The sequence below is a fragment of the Sylvia atricapilla genome, chromosome 18 (genome assembly GCF_009819655.1).
Source record: "Sylvia atricapilla isolate bSylAtr1 chromosome 18, bSylAtr1.pri, whole genome shotgun sequence".
Taxonomy (NCBI): Eukaryota; Metazoa; Chordata; class Aves; order Passeriformes; family Sylviidae; genus Sylvia; species Sylvia atricapilla.
In genome coordinates, this window is record NC_089157.1 from 8,627,176 (window position 1) to 8,651,298 (window position 24,123).

A 24,123-nucleotide genomic window follows, 5' to 3' on the forward strand; every position below is an offset into this window, starting at 1 on the left:
TGGAGGAGGCCGGAGCAGCTTCATCAGCCCTGGCCCCCAGTGGCATCCCCAGCTTTAGGCTGAAGGCGGGTGAGATAGAACATCCCCCTGCTTGGCTCATCTCTGACCCACGAGGCTTAGCTGGGAGAGGAGCTGAGGAGCGGGGGCAGCCGGGCTGGGGGCTCCCCAAGGCAGAGCTTTTCCAGTTTAACCCCTTCCCAAACGCTGCTGGTCCCGGGGTCTCGCCAGTCGCCGCTCGCCGTGCCGGTGCCCTGTCCTCTCCAGGCCTCCACCCCCTGCTAACGCTTCCTTCCTCTTCCTCCACAGGAACCCCTTTGCCAACGTCCAGCTGAAGCCAACGGTGACGAACGACCGCTCGGCTCCGCTCATCAGCTGATCCGGGAGCGCTGGCGCCCGCGTGGCACCCGCCACCTCCTCTTCCTCCTCATCCTCCTCATCCTCGCCCTCGCCGCTGCATGTCCAGCTTCCCAGGACTCCGTTTCTAGGCGGAATTTATTAATCCTGCTGCTTTTGAAAGCCGAAGGCTCAAGCTCTAGTGCCCTAGTTCTCTCTTCTCTAGACTCCCTCGGTGGCAGAGGGTGACGGTGCTGCCATGTCACCTGTCCTTTACCTGTGCTAACGGTGGCACTCCCCGGAGTCAGAGCAGCACGTCCCAGAGCCGGGGTGGTTCCCAGGCCCAGCAGCAGCTTGCTGTGGGTGGAGAAATGGGCTCAGCTGGAGAACAACTCTCCAGAGCTTACAGTACTCCAGCAGGGCAGCAATGGCAGACAGGACACGGTCCCCCTGCTCTCCCTGCCTGGACAGGAGGGACCCCCCAGGCCAGGCAGGACACCGGGACACCCCCTGCAAGCCAAGGGACCGTGGGAGGTGTAGGCAGCTCCCAGGCTCCCACCAGACCCCGGGTGCCCACCCCGTGCTCCAGGCTGGGACAGGGCAGTGGGTGCCAGCACTGCAGCCCCTACTGGGACAGGGTCAGCTCCTGTCCCAGAGCTCCTGCTGCGCCAGGGCTTGGGATACTGCAGGGAATTACGGTACTGCTGTAAAATATAAGCTAGGAAAAAACCACTTGTAGAGGCAAGGGCAGTGTGTGAGTGAACCTCGGGGTGCCCCTGCTCCCTGCAGACAGGAGCTCCCATCCAGACCTCTTGCTCGGCTGTTTGCTCTTCCTCTGTTCCTAGGGCTGCATGAGAGAGAGAGAGATAGATAGAGATAAATATGTATAAATATATATATACACACTTGCTAAGCTTATTGCTGAGGGTGCCCACGAGTGAAGTGGCTCCCGCAGCCCTTCCCGCAGCTCCTGAGTGCCCAGGGTCACATCCTTGCTCCAAAAACAGGGAGAAGAGGCTTTCCAGGCAGGAACTGTGTCTCCCATGGGTGAGGGGTTGAACCCGAACAGAGTTTTCGCTTTTTTCCATTGTATTTCTCCTTTTGCACTTTCTGATCACTGATGCAGCATCAGATCCTGGTCCCCACAGCCCGGGCAGTGGGCGCTTGGCCGGGCACAGAGTGTCCCCAGCCCAGGGGGACTCGGTCCCAGTTGGATGCAGTGGCTCATCTCTCCTGTGTCCAGCTCCACTGCAGGAAAACAGTTTCTCCTGTGACCGCCCGGCCTCCAGCTCTGCACGAGGCTTCTCTGCTCCATGCTGTGCCTCTTCCTCTCCCAGGGCTGGAGCAGATGGGTGGGGGCCAGACGGGGCAGGGGCGAGGGAAAGGGCTCTGCTGAGGGGTGGGGCAGTGGGTGGGAGAAGGGCTGGTGGTCACAGCCTGGACTGGGGACAGTCCTTGGGTCCCCTCAGCCACTGTGGTGTCCTCTTCCACCCCCGTGCCAGGGGCTGTCCCCCAGGACCCCCAAGCTGCCACCCTGGCTCCAGCCAGCCCCCGGGGGCTTCGCTGCACCTCCTGGCTCGGTGGCACCTGTAAGACGTAACCTGAAATAATTTTTTGTGAGAAAACATAATATATGAGCAACTCGACGTCCCCCAGCCCTCCCTCCTGCAGCGTTTTCCCTGGCCACAGGCTCCTGCCTGGCCCTGGAGTGTGGCCGGGGCCCTCCCGAGCTGGCTCCGTCCTGGGTGCTGGGCAATGATCGGGGCAGGAAACGGCTTAAGATATTTTAAAAACTTTATTATTGGCCCGATGAGATTTGACACACATGCTGGGAGCTGTATGGAAATCAGCACTGATAAAAAATACAGCAATTATGACCCGTATTGAGAAAATAGACCATGTAAGAAGAGCCTTTCTATTAAAAAAGTTACCCAAGCCACAGCTCTGTCCTCATCCACCCTCCGGAGCCGGGACCTGCGGCACCATAGACCAAACCCAGGGGGTGGGGTGGGGGCTGGGCCAGCACCCCTGGGTGCCATAGGGAGTGGGGCCTGAGCAAACCCCTCCTGTGGTGTTGGGGGGCTGCAGGGAAGGGGGGATCAGGGGGTAGGAGGGTGGGTGCTGCAGGAAAGGAATCCCAGGAGCATCCCAGTCCTGTATGGGCAGCACCCCTGGGTGCTGCACCCCCAGTCAGTGCAGGGGGTGGCTCCCCTGTTGTAAAGGATAAGGAAAAACTTGGGAGAATTGGGGTAGGGAGGTTTACAGGCCAGGTGGGGGCTTAAATAAAACACTTGGATAAGCACTAATTGCTTAGTAAGGGGGGAGGAACCAGCAGCAGGGGTAGGGGGTGGCATGGCCACCCTGGGGCTGAAGTTGGGGTCCCCCAAGGCCCTGGCTGCCACCTGGACTGGGGAACAGCCCCTGGCCCCCACAACAGCCTCCTGAGCACCCAGAGTGCTCCAGCTGGGATACAGCTGCAGGCTGGGCTGGCCGTGGGAGAAGGTGGGAGAAGGGGGGTGAGTATGGGGACACCTCTGCCAGCACTGGGACCCACGGCAGTGCCAGGCTGGGGTGGGGACGGGCCCATCCCATGGGTCCTGGTGCCAGAGCTGTGTCCAGCCCAGGATGGGATCATCCTGTGGCATGGAGCAGAACCCCTGGCACCAGCTCCATCCCACGTGAGTGCTGCCTGTGCAGTGTCCCTTCATCCCCCTACACAGCAGCCAGGACAGGGGCGGGGACTCGGGGGGACATTTCTCACCTCAGGGTTTGGTCTATAGACCCCAAAAGGAACCAGCCCTGAATTCAAGGTTTCGCTCAGCTCCGCTTACTTCTATTTCCTTCCGGAAGCTGGAATTGCACAATTATCCTAAGCCTCGAATGAATTTAAAAAGAAACAAAACAAAGAAACAAACAAACAAAAAAAAACCCAAAACGGAACAAAGAACCACGAGCGCGCCCCCCCTCCCCCCCCTCCCCAATACGTCTCTTTGGCAGCAATAACTTAAAATCGCGTCAATGTGGGTTCAGTCAACAGCAAGTTTTGGTTTTGGGGTGGGTTTGGGGTTGGGAGTTTTTAATAATTTTGTTTAAATACAAAAATAGTCGGGTTGGCAGGTTGCGGTGGGGGGTATTCCCCCCACAACCAGCCCTCCACGTGTTGCTCCCCGCTACAGTGGGCAAGGATCCCAGCAGTCCTCAGGGTCCCCAGCTGGGACTGATCCCTGCAAACCAAGGGAGGGGAGCTCCAAAGCCATGGGGACCACTCTGGGTAGCTGGTGGCACCTCTGGCACAGGGAGTGACATCCAGAGTGGCAGCAACCAGTGGCCCCTCGGTCAGGAATGTCGTGTGGGGCAGCCACGGGGCAGCTGTGGGGCCGCTGTGGGACAGCCAAGCTGCCACAAGGTGCAAGACTGAGCACAGGGCACAGGGAGGGGACAGCCCGGGGGAGAAGGGGTGTGGGGACAAACCGCCTCGGGGAGCACATGTGGGCAAGAAGCCAAGGGGGAACTTCACTGGGGAGGACACTCCGCAAATGTTAGCAAGGTCAGGGCACTACCCTTGAAACGCTATAATTTATATATATATATGTATATATATATATATATAAGTGTCTATTTTACACGCACGCTCACAGCCACCCGCACACGCGCACGGCCGTCACCGTCACCCACCGCCTGGCCCCGCGGGGGCCGCGCCGGCCCCGCTCCCACTCGAAGCAGCAAACGAGTTCCTTCTGATAAAATCTGCCTAAAAATTGCTGAGAGGGGTCTGGGAGCCCACGGGCGGCCCCCGCGCCGGCCCCGCCGTCCTGCACCGCCCCGGTGCCGGGGCAATGCCGGCTGTGTCCCGGCCGGTCACTCCCGGTCACCGTCTTCGCTGCTGCCTGCAATGAGTGGAGAGAGCCATGAGAGCGTCCCAGACCCCCACCCGGCCCTTGGCAGGGGTGGCTGTCCCCACGGGGCACAGGGACAGGGTGTCCCATGGCTCCCGGTGCAGATGGAAACTGGGTCCAGGCAGTCCTGGGCGCCCAACGGAGTAGCATCACGAGGGGCACTCACCTCCTATGGAGTCCATGTCCGAGTCGGAGACGTGGGTGATGGAGAACCGGGACACCGGGGCAGGTGACACCGTGAACCGGGAGAACTGGATGGGCAGCACCTGTTTCTGCGCCGGCACCAGGGCGGGCACGGCTGCGGGGGGTTCCGCCGGTGTCCCCGGCAGCGAGGCCACCAGGGATGGCTTCACTGGCATCAGGGGGAAGTCATCGTCCCACTCAAAGCCACCGCCTGGGATACAAAGTGAGGGGGCTGAGCCCACTGTGAGGGTTCCACCATAACCTCTGACCCCATCACCCCATAACTGGCCCTCCATCATCCTATAACCGCTGTCCCCATGACCCTATAACTGCCTCCCCATCATCTCATACTCCCTGCCCTCCCACCACCCCACAGCCACCAGCCCCACGAGCTCCTGGTCTCTTACTCTCTTCCGAGGCGTTACCATCCGAAGAGTCGTCGGAGGCTCCAAGCCTGTCCGTGGGGCTGGGGGGGCTGCCACTGGCAGGGGGCTGCCCCGAAGGCGACGGGGGCTGCCCCGAAGGCAGGGTGGGCTCTGGGAAGCTCTGCTCAGCCAGCTCCCGCGTGGGGCTTTCCTGGGGATGGGCAAACAGCGGGAAGGAACCTCACTGGGGGCTCGGCTGGGGATGGCTCCCACCACCAAAATGCCGTGGAGCCGTGCCCAGCACCCAGCTCTGTCCTCCAGGGCACCCACCTGGTCGAAGAGGTAGATAGTCACATCGTCGTAGAAGGAGACGGCCTTTTTCTTGCGCTCCAGGTCCTCGCAGAAGGACTCGGACAGCAGGCTGGGCATCTTGAGGAGGCTGCGCAGGTTCCGGCTGCTCTGGCTCTCGGCCACCACGATGGGCACTGCCGCCGGCTCCTCCTCGCTCTCCTCGCTCTGCTCCTGGATGTTGTAGCAGCGCAGCTCCTCATCCGACTCGTCGCTGTCTTCCGTGTCCTCCTCCTCCTCCTCTGGCTCCTCGCGGCGCTCGGGGGCAGCCGGGGTCGGGGACAGACCCGGCGGTGATTCACCCCCCGGGAGCAGTGTGCTGGGACCCCCCGGTGCATCGCCCGCCGCAGTCCCCTCCAGGGGCAGCCCCAGCTCCCCAAGCCCCAGCACGGGGGTCACAGTTTGTTTGTCCCCCACTGTGGGTCCCTCAAGTCCAGGGATGCCCTCGGGCACTCGGGCCCCTCCAACAGCTGATGGCTCCCCAGGGCTCAGCGGCACCGGGGTCAAGAGGAAAGTCTTGGGGGTCACAGAGCCGGGGGGACAGGTGTCTGTGTCAGGGCGTGGGGGGCTGCCTGGCACCAGCCCCGTGCCAGCGGGGCTCTGCTCGGTGCCAGGTGCCTGCTCCGCTGAGCTCCCGGCCTCTGTCCCCACCCAGTCCCCCTCCAAAGCCACCGCCACTGGCGTGGGCACCGCCACCGCGACGCCAGGCGCTGCCGGGGGGCTGCCGGGTGCCCCCGGCGGGTGCAGCGGGTCCTCCCCTCGCCCTATGTCCTGCGCAGGGGAGCGGGGACCCTCCTCCGCCTCCGGGGTGCGGGACCCATCGCTGTCCCCCTCGTCCTTGTGGCCGCGCTCGGCCTCGGCGTCGCAGTCGGAGAAATAGGCAGAGTCGCGGTAGGGGCTCTTCTCGGCCACGCCGGGCACCTCGGCGCCGGGGGCGCTGGGCAGCCGCGTTTCAGGGCCCGCAGCCTCGCCCTCGCCCCCCGGCAGCCCCGGGGGCGGCTTCCCCAGCTGGCCGAAGGCCTCGGGCTCTCGGGGCTCGTGGGGCTCCTTAAGGACGAACTCGGGGGACTCGTTGTTCTCGGTGTCGTAGCCGCTGTCGAGAGCCCGGGCTTGGCCGGCGGGCGCGAAGGCGCCGGGGCTGAGCACCTCGCAGGAGCTGGCCGTGGAGGGGATGTCCAGCGACTCCAGCGAGTCCGGCGTCCCCACCTGCTTCTGCAGGGACCTGAGCGCCGGGGCCGCCTCCGCCCGCTCCGTGTATTCCCCGGAGAAGTCGGTGAAGACTCCGGAGGTCAGCTCGGCCGTGTCCTCGTCGCTGCCCTCGTCCACGCTGGGGAAGCTGCTGCTGGAGAAGGTCTTGTCCGGCGTCCGGTCGGCGTCGCTGGCGGCACAGGCGCCGCTCTCGGCCACGGCCTCGGCGGGCGGCTCGGCGGGCTCCGCTGCGGGCTGGGCGCCCTCCGCGCCGGGCTGCCCGGGGGGGCCGGGGCTCGGGCCGGCCGTGCCAGCCGCGGGGGGAGCGGCCTCGGCCGGGCCCGCGGCGGCGGGGGGCAGCGGGCCGCGGGCAGGGCTTCCCCCGGCCGAGCTCTCCTCGGGGTGGGCATCGCGCGGGGCCCCCGGCGCAGGTGGCGGGGCCGCGGCGGGGCCCCAGGGCGCGGCGGGGCTCTCCGCCAGCGTGCCGGGCTGCGCGGGGCCGCAGGGTGATGAGTCACGGCCGTGCCAGGCCTGCCGCCGCGGGGAGGGCGAGCGGCACGGGGAGGAGGAGCCGCCGGCCATGGCGGGGGGCTGATCCTGCCGCGGGCGGAGGAAGTCGTGTCCCGGCGGGGACCCCCCGAGCTGGGGCTGGCCGCGGGGCACCGTGCCCAGCGGCTTGGCCATGAGCCCGCGGAAGGTGATCATGCGGCGGTAGCACCAGCTGTCGCCGGCCCCCGGGGGCTCGCGGGGGCTGCCGCTGCCGATGTTGTTGTTGGAGGAGCTGTTGGAGGCCCACGGGCGGTGCTGAGGCGAGGGGCTGGCACCGGGCTGGCGGGGGGCGCTGGGGGGGCTGTCCTCGCCCAGCTCCAGCGCCACGCAGTCCGGGGGGACCCCGCTCGGCCCCGCCGTGCCCCCGTAGCCCGGCGGGCTGTAGGCGCAGTTCCCCGACGGCGAGACGCCCAGCGGGTCAGCAAAGACGCCGGGCTGGAAGGCGGGGACGGGCCAGTCCTGGCTGCCCGGCTGCGGGGCCTCCTCCTCCAGCAGGTACCCCTCGGCCCCGGGGCTGGGGGACGGCTCGTAGCCCCTCGGCTCCTGCCCGGGGCAGGGGTAGGGGTAATACTCGGCGCACTCCCAGGAGCCCTCGGCCGCGGGAGCGTGGCCCAGCAGCGGCTCCATGCTCAGGGACACGGTGGGGCTGCCGTCCGAGTCGTAGGTGCCGCCGCCGCGGCCGCCCTGGGCTCTCCAGCAGGCCGGGCCCCGCGGGGCCCCGCGCTCGCCCGCCGGGCTGTAGCTGCACATGGCGTAGTCCAGCTCGGCGCTGCCCTCGCCGGGGCCCTCGATGCGGATGTAGTACTCGCTGCCCAGCGAGGGGCTGTGGGCGCCCAGGATGGGCACCACGCCGGGCGCCGGCACCCCGGGGCAGCCGGAGGCCTTGCACTCGTAGCAGGACGGGGACACCCCCAGGCTGAGCCCCGCCGTGGTGGCAGGGTAATAGAGGTCGTGGTAGCGGGCGGCGCTGCTGGGGCTCAGGGAGCCCAGCGGGGCCTGGAAGTGCTCGGTCTTGGTGTGCTCCCACTTGTACTCAAAGTTGAGGCCGTGGCTGGTCTCCATGACGGTGAGGATGTCGTCCCCGTCGGAGGGGAAGCCGTCGGCCGAGAACTGCTCCAGCAGCGGGAAGGACGAGAGCTCGGGGCCGTGGTGGCTGCCGCTGGCGCTGCCGTTGGGTTTCATGGAATTCCAGCGCTTCTCGAAGTCCTCCTCCACCTCCGTGGCCCCCTTGGCGCACAGGTAGGACAGCAGCAGGTGCACCTCCTCAGCCGTGGGCCGCTGCTCGGGCTGCAGCCAGCAGAACTGCATCACCTCGTACCTGCCGTGGGGAGCGGCCAGCGTCAGCCCGGCCCCCGCCCGTGCCGTGGGGCAGGGGAAGGGGCGGCTCGGGCTCCTCACCAGCGCTCCGACAGCGACAGCTTCAGCTGGGGCTTGGGCAGCTTCAGCTGCTGCTCCTTGATGGCGTAGGCCAGCACTTGGCGGTCGGAGTAGTGGTCGTAGGGCTGGCTGCCCAGCTCAAACAGCTCCCAGATGGTGACGCCCAGCGACCTGCGGGCATGGCGCCATGCTGGGGGTGCAGGGAGACCCCCACCCCACCCCACCCATCGGCCCCAAAAGCACCCCGATGCACCCCGTGAGGCTGCAGACCCCTGTGCCCTCCAGAGCCGCTCACCAGACGTTGCTGGCCTTGGTCTGGTCCACCACGAGCAGGTTGCCGTGCACCTCATCGATGAGCTCGGGCGCGATCCAGCGCAGCGGCACCCACAGCTGGTCGGCCGTCACGAAGTAGTCGTCCTGCCAAGTGTGCAGGGTCAGTACGAGAAAAGAACGTCAATCCATGGCGTCAGGGACCGGCCACGCCGCGGCACCGCCACCGGCCGCCTCCCCACCCTCCATCGCTGCCCGCCGTGCCCCTTGTTCCCCCAGATCTGCCCGCAGCCCGTCCTACTCTGCTCCTGGCACCTTCTGTCCCTTGTTGCCTCCTTCCCCCCTCTGCCCCTCTGCTCCGCCACCCGAGCCCCTCCACACCCCCAGTTTGGCAGTCCCAGCCCTGCAGGAGCCGTGGGCAGACTGGAGCAGGACGGAGAGACAAACGGACGGCTGAGCAACCCCAGGCTGTGCTGGCAGCTGCCTGCAGGGAGCTGTGCCTGGCAGAGGGGCACGTCTGGACCGGCCCAGGCAGTGTCACCCCACTGGGTGGGTGTTGGGGCGCTCGGGGGTGGGGGGGAACCCTCTTTCATGCCCAAGGGGGTACACCGACTTGCACTGAGGGTCCCTCATAGGGTGGTCTGGGACACTCCTGCACCCCAGCAAACACAGGGGTGCCTCGACACTGCTGGGGAGGGGGGATGTGTGCCTGAGGGTGGGGGGAAGGCTCAGTCGGGTGGGTGTACATGGGGGTACCGCGGGATCCCAGCGCAGCCCCCAGCCCTCTCCTCCCTCCAACCAGCCTTACTTTGTACTTGCAGTGCGAGAGCCCGTAGTCCCCGATCTTCACGGTGAGGTCGGCGGTGAGGAGGCAGTTCCGCAGGGCCAGGTCGCTGCCAAGCAAACCCGGAGCTGTCACCGGCACCGAGAGCTCGGGAAGCACCCACCCGGGACCCGGCTGGGGCGGCCGTGCGGCGGCGGGGCCGTTCCCCGCCCGGCTCCGGGCGTGCCCATAACGCGGCTCTCAGTGCACAGCAGGAATGCGTGCGCGGCCCCAGCTGCGCCGCTGTCCGTCCGTCCATCCGTCACACGCCGAGCCAAGCAGAAGGCGGGTGTTCCCGGGCAACGTGAGCCCTGGCATGGGGCCGGGCTCCCGGGCGGCTGCTCGGGCACTGGGCGGTCATGCAGCGAGAGCCCTGCTGCAGCAGGGACCACCGAGGCTGGGCTGCCCTAAGGGAGTCCCTCTGCAGCACAGCTGAGCCCCGTGTCCCCCTCCCACAGCTTAGCACCCTCGTGGGGACCCACCTGCAGAGCCAGGCTCGGGTGGGGACACTCCGGTGGCCCCCGATGGCAGTGCAGCCCCCTCCTCAACAAAATCACTGATGCTGGAGTCTCCGTCTGCAACTCACTCAGCACCAGGATATTGTTGGGCAGGAGGAGCAGTGGTGGGGCAGGAGCACTGGCACCTTCGAACCCCCCCATCCGGAGCCCAGTTTCCCCCAGAACGCCAGGCCAGCCTTACCTGTGGATGTAGTTGTTCCTGTGCAGGTGCAGGACGCCGCAGGCCACCTCACACGCCATCCTCTGCAGGGTCAGCAGGTCCGGGGTCATGGCCTCGGCCCCCCGGCAGCTCCGCAGGTACCCCTTCAGGTCACCCTGTGGGCAGTGCCACTGTCACCCTCCGTGCCCAGCACTCATGGGGCACGGCGGGGAGCGGGGCACGGGGACTCACCAGCGGGCAGAACTCCATCACCAGCAGGTACGGGGTGACCTCGGCGCACTGGGCCAGGCACTGCAGCAGGTTGGTGTGCTGGAGGGCTCTGTGTGGGGCACAGCAACGGGGGCGTTTGTGCACCACCGCCCTGCCTGTGCTGGGACTGGCCTGGGAGGGTTGGTGGCAGCCCCCCGGGGACCATTGCCCTTCCTGTGCCAGGGGGATGGCACCAGGCCCCCGGAGCCATCGTCCTGCCCCTGCACCGGGGCTGAAACAGGGGCTGCCGGGAGCGGGTACCAGCACGTCCCAGCGCCCGGGATGTGTCACAAAGGGACATTTGTTCAGCTGTGCTGGGGCAGGAGCAGCGCCGTGGCCCCCCTGCTTAGCCCAGCTCTGCCCATTACCTCACTGCTGCCCCATGCCATGGCCAGTGGCTCCTCACAGCCCTGGTCCTGCCACGAATTTGGGACAGAACTGTGCTGCCCCAGAGTAAGGGGCAGCCACAGCTCTGCCTGGCAGCTGAAGGTGGCACAGAGTGGATCTGCTTCCATGCCACAGCGTCCCCACTCCCAGCAGTGTGCAGTGACCCCAGAGGTACCTGTAGGGCTGCGCTTCTTCCAGGAACTGCATCTGGTCCTGCACGCTGGCACTCGCCTTCAGCTCCTTCACCACCACCTGAGTGCTGCTGATGCCCGAGTTCACCTCCCCCAGGAACACCTGGGGTGAAGAACAGACTCATCCCTCCATCCACACCCCCAAACCCCCCGGGCACAGCCGGGGCCCCGTGTCCCACCAGGGTGGGGGGTCCGGGGGTCCCTGGGCTCACCTTGCCGAACCAGCCATGCCCGATCTCCTTCAGGTACAGCAGGCTCTGCCGCCCCAGGTCCGCCGACTTGAGGAGCTGCACTGTAACAGAGCCCATCCAGCTGTCTGCATGTCCCCCTGCCTTCATGCCCCCCTGTGCCCCTGCCCACACATCCCCCTGTCCCGCTGCCTGTGCTCCCTGCCAATCCCATCCAAGCCCTGCTGTCCTCACCGTGCCACCCGGTGCCAGGCCCTCTGCCACCCCGGGATGCTCTGGAGCATCCATCCCCAGGAATCCTGCATCCCAGGCATCCTCTTCTCCAGGCATCCTCCCACAACCAGGGGACGTGGGGTGTAAGTGTCCCCAGACGGGATGGCAGCAGAGCTGGCTCCCTGCCCCTTCTCCTCCGCAGGGTGTGCAGAGCCGAGCCCGGCACAGCGCTGGCATTTAGCCCCTTCCCGGCCCCCCCGGCACAGCCCGGCCCCTCGGCAGCCCGTGCCAAGGGCAGGCAGCAATGGGGCCATTGTTGGGCTGCTCTGCTCCCCCCACTGGGGCCATTCTTTGGGCAGGGAGTGACACGGGGTGGGAGGGGGCACAACCAGGCACCCCCCACATTCCTCTCCCACTCATGGGCTTGTTTACATGGGACCAGGACTCACGGATGTCACCGTTCAGGGTGGCCGTGTCCTGTCCCACCCCAATGCTGCTCCCCTGGGCTGGGACATGCAGTGCCTGGGGACAGGGACATGGGACCCTCGCACAGGGGGACACTGCAGCGCTCCCCAGGGACCTCAGCTGCCTGTCGCTTGCCAGGGCTCTGCTGGAGCTGTCCCTCCACAGCAGGCAGGGATCCCCAGCATCCCACATCACGCCCTGCCCAGTGATGAGGGACCCCCAACCACATCACGCAGAGGTTCGTGTGCCCACCCTGGCTTACCTGAGCGCCCTGGCTGCTTGGCCATGGGCAGGGACACCTTGGTGAGGGGCAGGACGTAGACCTCGGGGCCATGCTGGGGGGCAGGCGAGCCCTGGGCCGACAGCTCTGTCACGTAGTCGTCTCCCTCGGCATTCTCAAACTCCTGGTTCAGGGTGCAGGGGGGTGACAGACCGAGCAGAGACAACTGACCCCATTGCTGGTAGTGCCCTGCACACCCCTCTGCCCCGACAGGCTCCTGGGGGCCCAGAAATCTCATCCTCCCTCCCTGCACGCAGCCCTGCCCGCACACGGGGAAGGTGCACCCTCTCCATCACCCATCATCCCATTACCTGGCTGTGCCACCCCGGCAGCCCCCGGCTCCCAAAAGCCGCCCGGGCGAGCAGGTAGGCGACGGTGAACATCTCGCCCCGCCAGGCTGTGCCTCATGGCGCTGCCGACACCCCGGGCACCGCACCGTGTGCCATGTGCCACCGCGGGCCATGAGCCGCGTCCTGCCGGACACCGGCCCGGCCGCGCGTCCCTAAATACGCAGTGCGGGGGCACCAGGGGGTCACTGTCCCCCCCCGGGCACGGCGAGGTGCTCCGGCGGTGTGGGACGTTACACAACACCCGGCGTGTCCCCCCCAGCCTGACCCCCTCCCGCCGCGGGCGCCACAAGCCTCCACAAAAATCTCAGCAATTAGGGAAAAAGCGTTTTCTCGGCACATTCTGTGCCTGTGAGGTCAGGGTGCCTCCCACCCTCGGGGGCGTGCGGGTGGGACCCGGCCCTTAACCGTGGCGTGGCCTGGCCCCGCACGGAGCCGGGAGCACGGGTGGGTCAGGATGTGACCCCGAGGATCCTGAATCGCACAGATCCACGTTCTGTGCAGCTGGGATCCAGGATATAACCGTGCTGAGCCCCGGCAGGCAGTGAAGGGCTGAAGCCCTCCAAGCACTGGTATCCTGAACCAGGACACATCCAGCCTTGGCGCTGGGGCAGAGAATTCTGCACCAGGCACCTCCAGACACCTGCGTCCCACGCTGGATCCCTGGGAAGAACCCCCCACCCTGGCCTGGGGAGCCCCACCCCGGCCCTTCAGCTCACCTTGAAGCCAATGTCCCCCTTCTTGCAGCACAGACAGGCCAACATGAGGAAGATGAAGGTGAAGAGCCCCGAGAAGGAAACGGCCACAACGGCCAGCGAGGAGGACCAGGAGAGCTCACTAAGGGGGGTGCCGTCTGTGGGGACATGAGGTGGTCAGGGCTGGGGGCACCGGGGAGGGCTCAGGCTGTGTCAGGGGGTCCTGCCTTGGTGGGGCTCATGGGGGCTTGGGCAGGGAGCAGCCAGTGGGAGGGGGGGTCCCAGTGTCCCCCCTTCAGTGGGGAGCCCAGGGGGACTCCCCGGAGCCCAGGCAGGACCTGCTTGGGGGGTGCATTGTCCCCGTGGCTGCAGGGTGGCAATGACACCCCATGGAGAGGGGCTGTACCAGCTCAAGCGTCCCAGGCACCCCCACCCAGCTGAGCCCCCTGCTCCCCCCAGTGGGTTTGGCCACAGCAAGGTGGCATCCCAAGGCTGCCGGGACACTACATCAGTGGGAGCAGGAAGGACAGGAATTTGGTGCCATGAGCCCCACACTGGGCCCCAGGCCACTGGGCATAGGGAAGGGACACGGCTGCACTGGCTGGGCACCGCATCCTCTGGGCACCAGCACACCCCAAATCCCAGCACCCGTCACCCCACTCCAGCTGTGCAGTGTCCCGTGGGGTGACAGGGCACATGGTGGCCACGGTGGCAGCGGAGGTGGCCCTGTCACAGCTGCCCATCCCCAGCAGGCCCCGCTGCCAGCTGCAGCTGCCACATTACTATTCTGCCCGGAGCCTGCCCAAACAACCGGCACCGTTGTGGTGAGAGCAGCCGGAAGGTCGTGGCACTGCCAGCAGAGCTGGTCACCAGAGACCCCCCACAGCCCCACGGTGCCCGGCTGGGACAGGTGCCCTGTGCTCAGCCGTGAGCCAGGCACAGACCCCCACAGTGCCATGGTCCCTCCCTGGGTCACCGAGCCCCTCGGGGATGCTCGTGGGGCACACGTGGCTCCAGCACATGGAGCAGCCCTGTCCTTGTGCCCTGGCCACGCTGCCCTGCCCTGGAGCTCCACCACGGGCTCCCCCGTGTCCTTGAGACCAGCACCTGAAGGGCACCGAGGACTGGGGGAGGTTCTGCTGCCCTGATGGGCACCAGCAGCACTCGCTACTCCCGGGCACTGCCCAGAACCATGCAGGATTGCACACAGGGCACCCTGGCTCCCAGTGAGTGGCCCCACAGCCACTCGGCACAGCCCAGCCGTGCCAGGGAGCGGGGAAGGAGCTCCAGAGCCATCTTCTGAAGCTCGGGATGCAAAGCCGAACCTGGGAGGAGCGGGGGGCGGCGTGCCCCCCCTTCCAGCTGGTTTCCATGGTGAACACACTTTGTACCGCCAACGTCACCATTTTCCCTGGATAGTGGGACAGCAAAAGAGAAAATGACTCACTGAAAAGAGCCTTTGAACGGCAACGGGGAGCAGAGCACGGGGACAGGAGCCCGTCCGAGGGGACCGTCAGCTGAGCTGCCCCTCAGCTGGGGAACTGGAGGTTCCCAAGGAAGACAACGAGAGGCCAACGAGATCCAGCTGGTCCTGCCTCATTTTCCCCACCTGCACAACCAGAGACCTGCGAGCCGTGACCAGCCCAGACTGGGCAGGGGCACCGCCACTGCCAGGACCTACTGACACCTTCTTTCTCTATACCCACAGCCAACGGTGATGGGAAGTGTGGCATCATCTCAGATGCCAGATTATCCCAAAACCAGGTCAGATGCACCTGCAGCAGCAGCTGGAGCACTGGAGTGCAGGGAGCACCATGACACAAGGGACACCAGGACACAAAGGACACCGGGGCACAGGGTTGGCTGAGTGCAGCCTGAAGTATCCCAGGACTCTCAAGAGAAACCAGGGCCCCCAGCACATCCTTCCCTCCATTCTCAGGATCTGCCTCCCACTCTTCCAGCAGGAGCAATGTCCCCTGGCACCAAAGCCACCAAAGTGCTCCCCTGGCCTTCCTCCCCACAGGGGTCAGGCTGAGAACGGCCATCCCCAGAACTGCAGCATCACTCGCAGCCCCTCCACACCCAGCAGCACCCAGCCCGCACTGCCGAGGCAGGGATCAGCCACCCGGCGGCTGGTGGCAATGGGGCTGGTGGCAGCAGACAGGCCACAGCTCCCGGGACACCCGCCCCAGCCTCACCCCCGGCCTGGCAAACGGGAGCAGAAGGGGCGCAGAGGAAAAGGGGAGATGCCGGATGCAATGAGGTGGAGCGGGATGTTGTGGGATTTAATGGGATGTGATGGGGTGCAGTGGGATGCAATGGGGTGCAGTGGGGTGCAGCAGTCGCCCTCCCACCCCACGGCAGCCACGGCGCACCCGCAGCCGGCACAGCCCCGCCCGCGCTGTCCCCACCGCCGCCTGTTGCGTCGCCCACCCAGCGCGGGTCTCGCCCCACCGCCGGCTCCGAGCGGGGCCGGGCAGAGGCCGGAGCGTCCCGGGCCGGTGCCGGTGCCGGTGCCGCTCCGCCCGGAGCGTGGCCGTCCGTCCCCGCCGCCCGTGCTGACTCACGGCCCCGGGGTGGCCGCCGGGCCGGCCGTGGCCCCGCTGCCGCCGGCGGGGTGATGCTGCGGCCGCCCGGCGATCCCGGCGATGCCGGCGGAGCCCGCCCGGCCAGCGGCGGCTGACGTGTGCGGAAGGGCCGAGCCGGGGCTCCCGCAGAGCCGGCGGCAGCTCGGGGCTCCCGGCCCGGCAGAGAACACGGGCACAGGCGCTGCCCCAGGCTCCGGGGCACGGCACACCCCGAACCCCGCTCCCACCGGGGCCCTGGCTGCGGGACAGCCTGTGCCTCAGTTTCCCCACTGGACTGGGAGGGCTCCAGGGTCATCCAGGAGGGGATGGATGCTTTGGCGCCTTGGGAGTATGGTCCATACATCCCCCCCCTGCCCTCTTGCCGCCCAAGGCCGATTCCAGCCTGGAAACGTGTCAGATCCTGCTGGGAAAGGCTGGATCTGGGCACTGAGAAGGGCAGGATTGGGGCGGGATTTGGACAGGATTGGGGCGGGAATGGGGCAGGAAATGGGGAAGAAAATGGGGTATGGTTTGGACAGAAGCAGGGCAGGATTTGAACAGGGAGCAGGGCAAGATTGCAGCAGGATTGGGGCAGGACTGGGATGGGATTTGGGCAGGATCAAACACTCATGTCCTTCACCCCTCCGGCCCCGGGCTGCTCACTCCATCCACTCTCCCTGGCATCACGTTAATCCCTGTGTCCATGGGCAGCTTCCAGGGAAGCAATTTCACAGCCCGCAGGACTCGCTCTGCTCCCACACACACCCCGGCGGCACAAACCCCCCGCTGCCATTTGGGCTGTGAGCACTCCACAGTTGGGCCTGGGCACTGCGCAGCTCTGGGGGAAACTGAGGCAGCAGCAGGAGCCGGGGTGGCCCCCCTGAGCCATGGAAGCAGCCGTGGAGCAGGGTTGGGGTTGGCAGTACCCACGGTGCCAGCCAGGAGCTTGGCATGGAGCCGGTACCCACAGCATCCTCCCCTGGCATGCCTCAGGGTCCTGGCATCCCTCGCAGTGGTACCCAGAGCCTCCTCCAGGATGCTGGAGGATCCAGGCATCCCCTCCCCAAAAGCAGGAGCAGGGAGCAGCACCATTTATCCCCATTGCTGGAGACCTTTCGCACCATGAAGAGCCAGAGGCATTCCAGCAGCCTCCTCTGGTGATTAATAGATCAGTTAATTGTGAATTCCAGGCACGCCTGGCTAATCCCTTCTCCTTCTGTATCTTTTAAGGTGGCGTATTTCACCAAAAGGATTGATTCTGCCCTTTAATTTTGGTTTTGCCATCTCGGGCTGAAACAGCAGCAAACAATAAGTAGGTGGAAAATAACAGAAAATCATCCATCATTTTGTGAAAAAATGAAATAAAAACTGTGCTAGGGACAGGCCGGGCTCCAGCATTGCTGCGCACACACCACGCGTGTCAGCATGATTAGGGACAAAAAATCAAGTTCCTCCATCAAAGCCCGCCCTGATGCAGAGCCAAGGGCCAACAATTCCCTGTGTTTCCACGCCAAATAATACTAATGTTATTTTGCTGATATAATTATTATAATGTAATTCTAATAATCCTCTATATTATAATAATATATAGTAATAATACGCTATTACTACATATAGCATATTAGAGTGGAATTATCTATAGAACTATATATGGAATTACATATATTGTATTTTATAGATAATTATGTAGTCTCTGTAAATTAAAGAATTATTAGGATTTTAATAACATATTGTAATAAATAATTTAAAAAATACTATAAAAGGCATGGAAAGCGAGCTCAAATTGATGATTTAAACTGAGCTCTCGTGCTTGGTGTTCTAAGTGAGTGACGTGAAGCTCATCCCACAGTGGCCAGGCAAACCCACTGTCCTGAGGGGCTGGGAGGGACCTCGGTGGCCGGGGGGAGCATCCAGCCCTCCGCTGACAGGGATCCCTGCACTGAGCCCGGGAACGCCGTGCCGGGGGCAGTGCCACCCCGAGGCAGTGCCACCGCGGGGCAGTGCCACCCCGGGGCAGTGCCGGGCACATGGCACCGGCCACGCCGAGGCTGTCTCAGAGCCGAGCAGCCTTTACGTAACAGCGGGGCAGCCTATTTATATCCAAAATGCTCAGCGCCGTTATGAAACCAGGAGCTCCGGCTGCCGAGCAGGACGAGGCCGAGGGGTGAGCGGGCAGGGGATGCCCCATGGCACTGGAAGGAACCTGGGCTCGGGGTGTGGCTCTGCCCCCCGGCACATGCCGCTGCGCCAGCCCCTGGGGCATCAGGGATGCTCAAAGCACGGAGCTGGGGAATGCCTGGCACTTCTCTGCCCCGTGTCCACCCTCAGGTCAGCCCTGGTGCCCTGTCACCTGTCACCTGCAGAGCAAGGAGGCTGGAAAATCCCTCCTCTGCCAAGGGATGGCAGCAAGGATGGCTGAGGGTGGGCACAGCGCAGAGGTGAGCCGCACAGAAGCACAGAGGTGTTTTGGGAAGGTGAAGGGCCGTGCTGGCTGACACGGTGGCCTGGCAGTGGGACATCCTGGCACAGCTGGGACGGGAGGCTGGGAGCTCGTGGATCCCCTGCCCAGCCAGGCGGGCAGTGCTGCTCCACTTACTGCGTTTGCCCACACTGGAATTTTCCTTCGCTCCAGTAATTAAAACAAACGGCGTTCACCCCGCTGCTGGCACCAGGCTGCAGGGAGGACGTGGCTGACAGAGGGGAAGGGGTGGGAACCGGGATCCCCCCAACAGTCTGGGCTCTGGGACAGTGGCTCTGTGAGAAATCCCGGGCCTGTTCCCATTCCTCCTGCTCAGCCCTCCCAAAGCCATGATCCCCACACTCTCACTGTCCCTTGGCTGGTTCTGAGCTCCACCGGGAGCCCGGTCCCAGCTCTGGAGCACCCCAGGGTGCTCTGTGTCCCCCCAGTATCCCTGGTCATGGGGCAGCTCTTGGGGCTTGGCCGACGGCAGCGATGGCAGTGGCAGCCCTGAGACGGCTGCGCCACGCTCCGATGGTGCTCCCCGGGCTGCCAGGGGGATTAATGCCCACAGGAGATTTATTTTCCTGCCACTGGCCGTGCTGAGTCAGCACAGAGCAGCTCCTCTCCGGGCCAGCCCTGTCACCCTCCAGCCCTACAACACAGCCCCATGGGGTCCCTCTGGCTCAGCCCACCCCTGGGAGAAAATTCCAGTGGTGAGGGGCCACTGGCTGGGGCAGGAGAGCATCTGGAGTGGCAGCAGTGCAAGGTCAGGACCTTCATCCCTGCATCCCACCATCCCTGCATCCCACCATCCCTGCATCCCACCATCCCTGCATCCCAACCATCCCTGGATCCCACCATCCCTGGATCCCACCCTCCCACCGTCCCTGGATCCCACTACGCCACCCTCCCACCCTCCCAGGCAGTGGCCCCCAGCACCTCTTCACTTGCCGGATCGGTGCAGCCCAGGGTGGGAACAGGCTCAGCCATGGCACCAGAGCAGCCCAACTGCCCCTTTGACCCAAATCCTGGGATTTTCCAGCCCAGCAGTGGGATGGCGAGGAGGTGACGTCACACCAAGGCAAACCCTGGGATGCTGCCTGGCTACAGGCACCAAACACTAAACACAGACCCCTGCTGGATGTGAACCCCCTGGTTTAACCCACACCTGGCACCAGGCTGGCAGTGCCATTGCTGCCCCACATCCCCTGCTGTCACCAGGGTGCCAAGGCTCAGCTCAAGGCCAGGGGGGCACCGGAGCCCTGCTCTGGCTGGGAGGACACGGTGGCAGGGAGGGCAGAGCCACGGGCTGCCCTGGCACAGGGTGTCCCAGGCAGGGCCGGGAGTGCCGGGCAGGGAGCCCGTGAGTCAGAGCCCCGCTCCCCCCAGCAGCGCCGGGCCCTTTCAACCCCGGCATATTAATTTCTCCTAATTGGCTTTGACGGGGATCGGTGTCAACGTTCCAGAACACGCCCGTGTGCGTGGGGCAGGAGGGAGGGAGAGGAGAAGGGGGGGAGCAAAGTGGCACCCTCAGGGAATAGGATCCTGGCTCTGTCGCCTCACTGAGCCAGGTGGGGCCTGGCTGTCTTGTTGTGCTGTGCCAGTGTCGTTCCCTGTGCCAGGACAGGGGGCTTGCCACATGCCACCCCACGCTGCCTGCCCCTGGCATCCCTGTGGGCACCAGGAGTCACCTCCTGCCTGTGTGTCCAGCTCCTGCTGCCCTCCAGCCCGGAGTGCCAGCCCCCAGTGGGAAACATGTGGCAAGACAGGACACGGGGCACAGTGCTGCCACCACTGTCACCTCCCAGCCGAAGAGCTCCACTGCCCTGTCCCAAATCCCCTCTGAGTGTCCAGTCCCAACAGCACCTTCCCCCCGGTATGGGGCATGCTTGGCCCTGATTTGGGTTGCCAGGGTCTTTCTGCCTTCTATGACCCCTTTGCCACCACAGCCCGCCAAGTCCTTTCCCATCCTTGTGCCACGAGTAGCCAGAGGCACCGAACGTGGGGCACCAGCACTGTCACGCTGTTGTCACTGAGTGACCTGGGGCTGTGAATGGCAGGTGGACCCAAAAACACGGGACTGGGGAGACCCCCCTGCCCTTCCTTTTCCTTGACTCCCCAGGGCAGGGAGTGGGCACCCAATTCCCATGGGAAGCCCAGGGGATGTGGGTGCTCACTGGGGCTGGCAGCATTGGGTTGTGTTCCGCTGGTGGCTCCAGGGCTCCGTGCAGAAGCATCTCCAGGCCTGGCCCAGAAATGGCTGGGGTGACATGGGAACCACGAGGCTGCAGGGCTGGGACCCTCTCCCAGAGCCCCCAGCACCTGGGAGGGAATGAATCCCTGCCAGAGCCGGCATAGCCTGGCCAGCTGTGTTGGGATATTGGGACAAGCCAAAAACAGCAGGTGAGGCCGGAACACGGGCAGCTGCACTGGCACATCCCTGTGGCACCTCCACCCCAGGTGACACCGCTGACCCTGTTCCATGCCACCAAGCCACCTATGGCTCAGCTTCAACAGCAGTTGCATCCAACTGTGCATTTCCAGGGAATGCAGGGCCGGGAGGAGATGCTGCCCTCAGCAGCACCAGAGCCCCTGGGCCTCTCCCGTCCTGTCCCAGCTGTGGTGCCATCACGCCCTACAAACTGCTTCCCCCAGTTCCTCCCTGGCACAAGCCAAGCCCAGGGAGCCAGGCTGGCACAGGCAGCCACGATGCCACACAGGCAGGAGCTGCTGCCACATGGACCAAATCCACAAAGCCGTGCGAGCCAGAATCTGGTTTGTTCCCCCCTTGAATTCCTCTCCCGGTGCTGGTGGGTGGCAGCTGCACGGCAGCGCCGAGCCCCGGGCCTGGCAGCACAGCGACAGGCAGGGGTGGAAACAGGGCTGAAGGGTTTTGAAACCAAACCTGCCTTGAGGAGCCCCAGGCTGGGAGGATTCGCGTGCAGCGGGGCCACACCAAAAACCAAAGCGAAATCTCCTCAAGGGCTGAGCCGGCCAAACGGCTCCATCCCGGCACTGCCGCATTTTGGATGTAAATTATGAGATTTTTCGAAGCAAATAAGGAGCGGCAGGGGATAAAGTCCCCGTTCGGTGAGTCCTGGTGCGGCTCATTCCCAAATCCCCCCACGGATTCCGACCGTGCGCAGCCTGGGGAGAGGGAGCAGCGGAGGAAGGAGGGACCGGGAAGGCGGCGGGGAGGGATGCGGGAGCCCGGCACCGACAGCCGGAGCCTCCGGCACCACCGCGCCCGGCACGGGCAGCGTTTGGCCGCCTTTCGCCGTGCCGGAGGAGGCGCCGGGAGCGGCAGCACCGCCGCTCGGCTGCCGGAGCCGACACGCGTTATCCCGGGCTGCTAAACAAAGGGCCGGAGCCGACCGCCCTCCGGACGCTCCCCCGAGGGCTCCCGGTGCCAGCCCCGCACCGGGAGGGACACGGGGCGGCTGCGAGGGGCGGCGGTGAGGGGCGGCTGCGGCGGCCGCAGCCCCAAACGCGCACCGCAGTCGCCAGCCCCGCGCTGCTCCGCGGCTGCAGCATCTTCCTGCAGCTGCGCCGCGGCCGGAACACGGCGCTTACATAACGCCTGCGCCCCAAAACGCCGCTGCCGTGCCCCGGCACCCCGGCGAGCCCCGCCGGCTCCCCCAGCCCCACCGGGGACCCTCAGAGCCCCGCTCCCCGGCCGGCGCCTGTCTCGGGCGGTGGGGGCTCAGCCCCGGCTCCGTCTTCCTCCTTCTCCCCATCACCATCCTCCCTGTTGTTATTATTCCGTTTCAATCCCGGAGATGCCTTCAGAGGCAGCGCAGCCCCGGGATTCCTCCGCGCTCCAGCCCGCGGAACAAAACGCCGCCCCGGCTGCGGCAGCGATCCCGCCACCCCGGGGTGTCCCACGGCCACATCGGTGTGTCCCACCGCCACCCCGGGATGTCCCGCGGCCACATCGGTGCGTCCCACGGCCACCCCGGCGCGTCCCAGCAGCACACAGGGGTGTCACACCGCCACACCGGGTCGGGTCCGGCTGTCAGAGCCGCGAGCCCGTGCAGCGACATTCCCGGCGACGAGGGCGAGGGGATGCTCTGTTCGCGGCGCGGGGCGATGCGGGGATGCTCGTTCCCGGTGCACCGGGAGGACAGAGCGGGCAGCCGCTGCGGGGCCGAGCCGGGCACACGGCGGAGCACCGGGGGAGGCTCGGCGCTCGGGAGGGGGTGCGGGTCCCTGAGCCCCGGGGCTGCGGCACTTACCGGGGTCGAAGTGGGAGCTGAAGGCGAGGCTGGGGCTGAGGAAGGCGGCCGCCATGGCAGCGGCGGCGGCGGGGAAGCGGCCCATGGCGCGGCGGCGGCGGGAGCCCCACGGCCGCCGGCTGCCGCTGGCCCCGCGCTGGGCACGGCGGCGGCAGCGGCGGCGGCGGCGGCTCCTCCTCCATGGCGGCCCCGCGGCCCCGCGGCCCGTGCCCCGGGGAGGGGCCGCGCCGCCGCCGAGCAGCGGGACCGGGCGGGCGGGGGCGGCAGGTGGCGGAGCCGCAGCCCCGGGACCGCACCGGGACCCGCGTCCTCCCCCCCCGGGATGAGCCGCCGCCGCCCCCGCGCGGTCCCGCCGGGATGGATGGGGGCCGTGGGGGGCCCCAGGACGGGAACGGGACCCCCGAGGGGCAGCCGCCCCCCAGAGTGGGGACGGGACCCCCCGGGAGGGGACTGGGACCCCCCAAGTAAGGAACTGCTCCGGCGTTGACCTATCCCGGGCACCGCCGGCTTCCCACGACAAGGAATGGGGTCAGGAACGGGAAACAGGGACGGGATGGGCACCTCTGCCCCCTCCGCCAGACCCCTTCACACACACACACTCTGCACCCCACCTCTGGCCCAGCACAGCCTCACCCTGCAGCCCCCCAACCCCATCCGAGGGGGAGCAGAGCCCCCAGCAGCCCCAGGCCCATGCTGTGGGGTCCCCTTGGGCTGGGGGCTGCCCCATGTGGGGCCACGGCTCAGCCTCATCTGCTCGACACCACAGCCCCAGCACGTGGCAGTGTGCCCTCCAAACACGGGATGCTCCAAACCCCAACAGTCCTAATTCTTTGGCAGGGAACATCCCACAGCTTCACCGACACCCTCCAGCAGCTCCCAGCCTGACCCTGGCAAAGCTGTGGGTGCCACTGGTCACCGAGCCCACCTGGGAACCAGGCTGGACTTTCCTTCAGGTCATGGCAGGATGGTCCCATCCCATCCTGTCCCATCCCATTCCTGGGAGCCCCCTTGTCCCACCCCTTGCTGGGCTCAGCTCTGAGCACGGGGCTCGCACATCCCCACCGCCAGTTTGAATATTTAAAGCCAAATTTTTTGCGTACACGATTAATTTTTTAGAAGCCTTCAAGCCTGCACAGAACAGCACCACGCTGCACATGTCACGTTGCCACAAATAGATACAGGCCTGGAAAAATTACCGGCTGCTGGGAGAATAAACACGTTGGAGCCAGTTTCTCCCTTCTCCCTTGCCTCCGCATTTCTCTGCTCTGGAGCAGCTCTGTCCCACAAGACCCCCCCAGTCCCTCTGCCAGGGGTAGCAGGTGACTGCTGATGTCCCATCCCTCATTTTGGAGACTCCCAGATCGGGTGCAGCTTATGGACACCCCATTGCTCCCATTGTCCCCCCACCCCCAGGTCCCTGGTCCTCTGTGGATGTGCAAATGGCCACGATGGGATGTGCAAATGAACATGTGGGACACCCTGAGCTTCTCCACGAGCCTTCCTGGGCCTCAGAGCAGCCAAAGGTGGCACTGGCCCAGAACAGTGCCTGTGCCAGCAGCATTTGGAGTCTCTCAGGCTGCCGTTGGTGCCCTCTGGACCAGCCATAGTCCACGGGAGTGGGTGGCCTCGTGCCCCCGGGGTGGTTTGCAGGGCCAGCCCCACTCCCGGTGTGGCTGAGCTGGCGCTGGCTGAGTCACAGCCGGGTGGGAGGCGGGTGGGCGGCTGTGCCAAGCCCACAGCGGGCACCCACCGGGCCCAGCCACCCCCAGCACACTCAGCTGGCCCCAGTGTGGGTGGGACAAGGATGAGCTGAGGCCTTCCTGGCACTGGGAAGG

At 65.7% G+C, this 24,123-nt stretch overlaps 2 protein-coding genes across 10 annotated transcripts in view; one reads left to right on the plus strand and one right to left on the minus strand.

The window, feature by feature from the left end:
• BAIAP2 (BAR/IMD domain containing adaptor protein 2) overlaps positions 1 to 2,272 on the plus strand; it is a 38,532-nt gene extending 36,260 nt beyond the window's left edge. For all 4 annotated transcript variants that reach the window (XM_066332317.1, XM_066332313.1, XM_066332311.1 and 1 more), the window contains one exon: positions 307 to 2,272. In XM_066332317.1, the coding sequence (XP_066188414.1) occupies positions 307 to 376 (70 nt within the window). In that variant the 3' untranslated portion in view covers positions 377 to 2,272. The remainder of the gene's footprint in view (positions 1 to 306) is intronic.
• On the minus strand, positions 302 to 22,404 carry AATK (apoptosis associated tyrosine kinase). Of its 6 annotated transcripts, none has more exons than XR_010745022.1 (15): positions 22,289 to 22,404; positions 13,050 to 13,183; positions 11,966 to 12,107; positions 11,050 to 11,129; positions 10,822 to 10,940; positions 10,242 to 10,329; positions 10,032 to 10,165; positions 9,318 to 9,402; positions 8,535 to 8,656; positions 8,261 to 8,410; positions 5,108 to 8,180; positions 4,820 to 4,988; positions 4,396 to 4,623; positions 4,009 to 4,220; positions 302 to 1,934 (listed from the first exon to the last, which is right to left on the minus strand). XR_010745022.1 is itself a non-coding variant. In XM_066332307.1 (14 exons), exons 1-14 carry the CDS (start codon positions 22,371 to 22,373, stop codon positions 4,192 to 4,194), a joined length of 4,638 nt encoding a protein of 1,545 aa, XP_066188404.1. In that variant the 5' UTR covers positions 22,374 to 22,404; the 3' UTR covers positions 2,114 to 4,191. The 6 variants fall into 6 exon arrangements, 3 of the variants coding, with proteins under 3 accessions (XP_066188404.1, XP_066188405.1, XP_066188406.1); XR_010745021.1 differs by having other exon boundaries at positions 3,095 to 4,220; XR_010745020.1 differs by lacking the exon at positions 302 to 1,934 and adding an exon at positions 2,114 to 3,183.
• Positions 22,405 to 24,123: the final 1,719 nt, after the last annotated feature.